The sequence below is a fragment of the Macrotis lagotis genome, chromosome 1 (assembly GCF_037893015.1).
Source record: "Macrotis lagotis isolate mMagLag1 chromosome 1, bilby.v1.9.chrom.fasta, whole genome shotgun sequence".
Classification (NCBI taxonomy): Eukaryota; Metazoa; Chordata; class Mammalia; order Peramelemorphia; family Peramelidae; genus Macrotis; species Macrotis lagotis.
Genome location: NC_133658.1, coordinates 839,610,236 through 839,616,341, shown reverse-complemented (window position 1 = coordinate 839,616,341; position 6,106 = coordinate 839,610,236). Strand labels below are relative to the sequence as shown.

The 6,106-nt window shown below is 33.0% G+C and overlaps 1 protein-coding gene across 1 annotated transcript; it reads right to left on the bottom strand.

Moving 5' to 3' along the window:
* Positions 1-217: 217 nt before the first annotated feature.
* Positions 218-1,147, bottom strand: LOC141489230 (olfactory receptor 51F1-like). The gene has a single exon (XM_074189997.1). It carries the CDS (start codon positions 1,145-1,147, stop codon positions 218-220), a length of 930 nt encoding a protein of 309 aa, XP_074046098.1.
* Positions 1,148-6,106: the final 4,959 nt, after the last annotated feature.

The window sequence follows — 6,106 nt, the reverse complement described above, 5'->3', positions numbered from 1 at the left end:
TAGGAATTTTTTCCTTAAGCTTGTATTAACTAGATTTCTCCATCTTTCATGATTCTCTATATCCTATGAAGTTGAAGATAGAATTTGGAAATAATGTAGAATAGCAGAAAAATAATATTGTTCATTTTATTTTTTCATTTTATTTCAAGTACTAAAACATTTTCCCTCAACTATGAGTTCACTTACAGATGAACTGCATTTGATTGATTTCCATTCTTCAGAAAGTATTGAAAATGACTTTCCGGATTTGCTTGGTTTTAACACTATAGATAATTGGGTTTAGAACAGGGGGCAGAAGAAGAAAGGCATTGGACATCATGGTGTGAACATATGGAGGTGCTTTGTGACTCCACCTATGGACACTAGACAGGCAGATAAGGGGTATATAGAAGACAGAAATGGCACCAATATGAGAAATACAGGTGCTGAAGGCTTTGTGGCGCTCCTGTGGGGATGCAATGTTAAACAAAGAATTAATGATCAGAACATAAGAAAGAACAATCAATGGAGCATCCAAGCCAAATGTTAAAAATATTGCAACTAATCCATATATACTATTGACCCTTGTATTTGAACAAGAATGTTTTATCACATCAGGATGATAACAATAAGAATGAGAAAGGATATTATTGTTGCAGAATGACAAGCGTTTAAGAAGCAGGAGTACTGGAGTCATAACAAGAGAACCTCTGACTACCATCATCAATCCAAATTGTATAATCCTGGAAGGGGTTATGATTGTGACATATCTAAGGGGATCACAAATAGCAATAAAACGATCAAAGGACATAGCTAACAAAACTGAGGATTCCATGATGGTGAAAAAATGAATGAAAAACAATTGACTGATGCAAGAATCTAAAGAGATCTCCCGAGAATTAAACCAAAAGACACTCAAGGTTGTAGGCAGTGTGGTTATAGACAAGCACATATCAGTGAGTGACAGCATGAAGAGGAAATAATACATAGGCTCATGCAGGCTCTGTTTAGTAATAATGATATATAGTATCATGCTGTTTCCTGAGAGTGCAATGGTATAGAGACAACAAAAGGGAATGGAGATCCAGATATGAACATCTTCCAATCCTGGAATTCCTGTTAGAAGGAATGTCAAAGATATTACTGTATTGTTTGGCAAAGCCAACATGGTGGATTGAGGAGGTAATGTTCAAATAGAAAAGTCCCAAGCCTGCAAAAAAAGAAAAATAAAAGGCAATTATGGATATTTATAGAAGAACCCTGGAATAAAATAATCTTTAACCTTTACATATAAATGGTCACATTTTAGGGTTCTAATCAGAATAGATTTCAAAGAACATTCTGTATTCATGGTTGAATTGTGTGATGATTATTTTTCAAGTGTGTTATAAATTTTTTAAGTTAAATTATTACTTAAGAAAATTGTAATGATAATTCAAAGGCAATTTTGATGATCATGTGGTGAGGAAAGTGGCAGCAGAGGTAGCAGTAGCAGCAGTGATAAGGGTGGTGGGTTATTATATTCATTTCCAAATTACATGATTAAAGAACATCAGGGAACATTCAGTGATGTCCACCATTTTAGTTCTTCTGGGTCCCATTAACCAACAAAATTCCATAAAATGCTGCATACAAAATTCAGTTCCCATTCATGAATACAATACCACCCATACCACAAAGGAGCACAGCAGCAAATGATTCTTGCCCTGTGAATGAGTACCAAAGTTACATGCCACCTGAGGGCCTCAGGTTTGATACCCTTGATGAATAATTCTGAAGTTTGATAGGAATGTCAGGAACGTAAGGGTGTTCAGTTCTATATTTTAAATAACATAGCTCTGGCTATTTAGCATGGAAAAGTTAGGATTTACAGAGGGACATGATAACTATTTTTAAAAAAATAAAACAATTATTTTCTATTGCATGGTAATTGAAAGATAGAGGAATATCAGAATGATGCATGGTAGAGTGTTTGTATATTTAGGTACTATTATAAGAAGTTTGAAGGTTTAACAGAAATAATCAGTGAGCTTTGTTTTATTCTACTATCCCATCTCACTTGGTGATCACATTATTTCTGTTAAATTGAATCATCATCTCTATATAGATAATTAACAGTTATATAGACCTTATTGGCCAGCTAGGTATTTCACTGGATAGAGTGTGAGAATGCAGATGATGCATCCTGATGAATTCCAATCTGGTCACAGGCACTTACTAGCCCTGTGAGCCTGAAGAAGTAGCTTAATCTTGTTTGCCTCAGTTTCTTTAGTTGTAAAATGAACTAGAGAAGAAAATGGCAAACCACTCATGTATCTTTGCCAAAAAAATTCCAAATAAGCTCATAAAGAGCCAGTCATAACTGAATAACAACAAAATAGGCCTGAATCTCTCATGTCTTCTAATTTCTCATTTTCAACTCTAATTTATACACATCAAACTGGATATGCAATAAACATATCAAATTCAACATGTAAAAAACAGAAATCATTTTCTTACCACACTTTTCTTTGTTACTGAATGAATGAAATGTGTATCTAAGTTTCAAGTCTCCAGATTTATCATGTTAGTATCAACCTTGATTCCTCTCTTGCACCCATTCATAATCTATTGCCAAATCTTTCCATTTTTGCCTTCATGTTGTCTTCTTACATTCATGCATGTTCCTAGCAGATTTTATCTTTCATTCCTGTGACGTTGTGCTGATTTTCCTTCATAAAAGGAATGTTCTACCTCCTCACCCCTTCTGGCTTTCTTTAAAATTAAGTTCAGAGGTGATAGATTCAAAATAGCAGAGAAAAGGCAGAGAGTATAGTCTCCTAAATTCCCCTTCAAATTACATTAAATAATGCCTCAAAATTAGTTCAGGAGCAGCAGAATCCACAAAATGATGAAGTGAAACATTTATTTTTGTTTTTTTCAAGGTAATGGGTTTAAGTGACTTGCCCAAGGTCACCCAGCTACAGTAATAAATGTCTGAGATCGAATTTGAACTCAGGTCTTGCTTACTCCAGGCTTGATGCTCTATTCATTGTGCCAACTAGCTGCCCTGAAAAACTTTTCTAGTTCAAGAGAACTTAGCATTTCAGCAGAAAATATCAATCACACCTGGGTAAGAGTGGAGTACAGTACAGCACAGCCTATACCTCAACAATAACTTAAGGAGTTTTCATTATACAGATGACAAGGGGATTGTACTATTGGTTAAAAGACTCCAGGGCTCCCTTTACTGAGACTGGCTACAGGATTCTGTCGCTTTGTAATATATGGATTCAGGATGCAGTCTTGGGTCATATACCTAGGTCATAGTACCGTTCCATTGAACTATGTCCAAAGGCCAATAAAATTGTGCAAATCTGTGATCCAAAATTACCACTACTAAGTCTGTGTCCCAGAAATCATAAAAAAGAGGAAAACATCCAAAATGTACAAATATTTTTATATCAATTCTTTATATAGTGGCAAAGAACTGGAAATTGGCTGGGGGGATGGTTGAGCAAACTATAGTATATAGATGTGATAGAGAACTATTGTTCCATGAGAAATGATATGTCAATGGACCTCAAAAAGCCTAAGTGAAGTGAGCAGAACTAGGAGAACATTAACATTAACAGCACTATTTTGAGATAACAAACTATAATGGACTTTGTTTCCTTTCAACTGTTCAGTGAAGAAGAACAATTCCAAAAGACTTGTGATAAAATAAAAAACATTTACACTTAGAGAAAACCTTCAGAGTCTAGGTGATTATTTTCATTTTCTAAAATTTGTCATATTTTTTTCTCTCATGATTTTCCCCTTTAGTTATATTTTTTCATGACATGACTAATATGGAAATGTGTTAAACTTAACTGTAAATGTATAATATAAATCATATTTCCATATTTCTTGATGTATAGAATATACCCTATTTGGAAAAATTTGGGGTCTAAAAACAGGGATCATCTTATACAATGGTTGAAAATTTTTTTACTTGCATTTCTTGCTTTTTTCACACTTGTCTTTGTCATTGTTTCATATTTGTAACCATTATATTAGGTAACATGTTCTGCCAAAAAATGGCTCAGAAAAGATTTTCATCCAACGCTGAATCCAAGTTCAAAGTGATCCAGTTTGCAAAAGTGAATGGAAATCAAGCTGCTGAATGTCAGTTTGATCCTCTTCCAACTAAGAAAATAATTCTAGACTAGCTAAGGGAAGAAACTCTGCTGCATATACTCTTGCAAAAGAAGGCCCCGATACACAAGTCATCCAAATGGCCTGATTTAGACAGGGAACTGAAGAGATGAATGGAAGTGCAAAGGGCAATTGGAATTCCTGTGTCCCCAAAGATAGGTCAGTATGAAGCAAGAAGAACTACTAATAAAAAAGAAGTTACTGATTTCAAAGGACACAATTGCTGCTTTAGGTTCATGAACCAGAATGAATTAAGCATGTGTCAATGCACCAGACTTTCCCAAAAGATGCCTGAAAGCTATGAGCAAAAGTTCCTTGAATTTCATGATGAATAAACTTGAGTTCAATAACTGTATGTAATACATTTTTTTTCAAATTTCAGGCCCCCAAATTAAGGTGCATCTTATACATAAGAGAATTTCATACATGGAGAAATATGGTTCTCCCTGGCAAGGAGAAGGAAGAGAGAAGGAAAAGAGATGAAAGGTGTAGAATAATGTGAAAATCAAAAATTACAAAAAAGATGAATGTTGAAAACTATTTTTTGCATGTACTTGGATAAAATATTATAAAATAACATTCACAAAAATGAGACAGAAAAATAATGAGCAAAAAGCCAAATAAAAATACTGAACATAGAAATTTATTACAGTGATAGGGAATATCAAAACACAAATTCAGAAGAAGATGTTTTTTTTAAAAATCTGATCATAGAAAGTTATTATGGTGATAAGAAATAACAAAATATGAACTCAGAAGAAGATAATTAACAAAAATTTTATTATAGAAATTTACTATGGTCATAGGGAATATCAAAATACAAAACCAGAAGCTGCCAAAACATCTACATGCAAAGCTTCAAAGAAAGCTATGAATTGGTCTTACCCTCCCCAAAAATATTCCTGGAAGAGGTCAAAAATGATGTTAAAAATCAAATTGAGGTAGACATAATGTTGGGAAAAGAAATGAGAATGATGCAAGAAAATCATGAAAATATACAACATATTTGTAAAAAAGAGGAAAAAAAGGACTGAAGAAAGTGACATCTTTAAATATGCCCTTTAGTAAAAGAGGAACAAAAATCCATCAAAGGCAAGAGTTCCTTAATAAGCAGAATTGATTAATTTGGAAAAGGATACACAAAAAACTCACTGAAGAGAAGAATGTCTTAAAACTTAAAATTAGAGAGGAAATTACAAACACTATTTTACAAAATTATATGCTACCTCAAAGTTGTTTTAATTTGTATTTCTCATATCAGTAGTGATTTAGAGCATTTTAGATAGCTTTGATTTCTTCATCTAAAACTACCTGCTCATATCATTTGATCATTTATCAAATTGGTAACTGAATTACATTGTTATAAATTTGACAAAGTTCTCTATTTATTTGAGAAATGAGACCTTTTTAATATATTTGCTGGAGAAAAGGTTTTGCCCCCTCATTTATGCTTTCCTTCTAATCTTGATTTCATGTTGTTTGTGTGTGTGCATGAGCAAAACATTTTTTAATTTAATATAATAAAAATTATCCTGATCACATCAGAATGTTCTTTTATCTCCTATTTGATCTTAAATTCTTCTTTTATCCACAGATCTTACAGGCAAATTGTTTCATAATCCCCTAATTTGCTTGTGATATCCTTTCTATCTAAACCATATGTCTATTTCTACCTTATCTTAGTTTCTGTAATTTTTTTTTTCAATTTTTTCAGCAGGTTTTTTCAAATAGTGAGTTCTTGTTCCAAAAACTTGAATTTGGAGATTTATGAAACATTAAACTATGAAGGTCTTTTATTACTATTTATTGTGTTCCTAATCAGTCCCCCCCAATTCACTACTCTATTTCTTACCCAGTATCAAGTAGTTTTGATTATTACTACTTTATAATATAGTTCAAACTCTGATACAAATAGATCATATTCCCCTCACCTTTTTTTCATTGATTCCTT

Excerpts from the sequence above, each read along its gene's own strand:
- LOC141489230 (XM_074189997.1), bottom strand. The coding sequence starts at position 1,147 with ATGTTGGCTTTGCCAAACAATACAGTAATATCTTTGACATTCCTTCTA.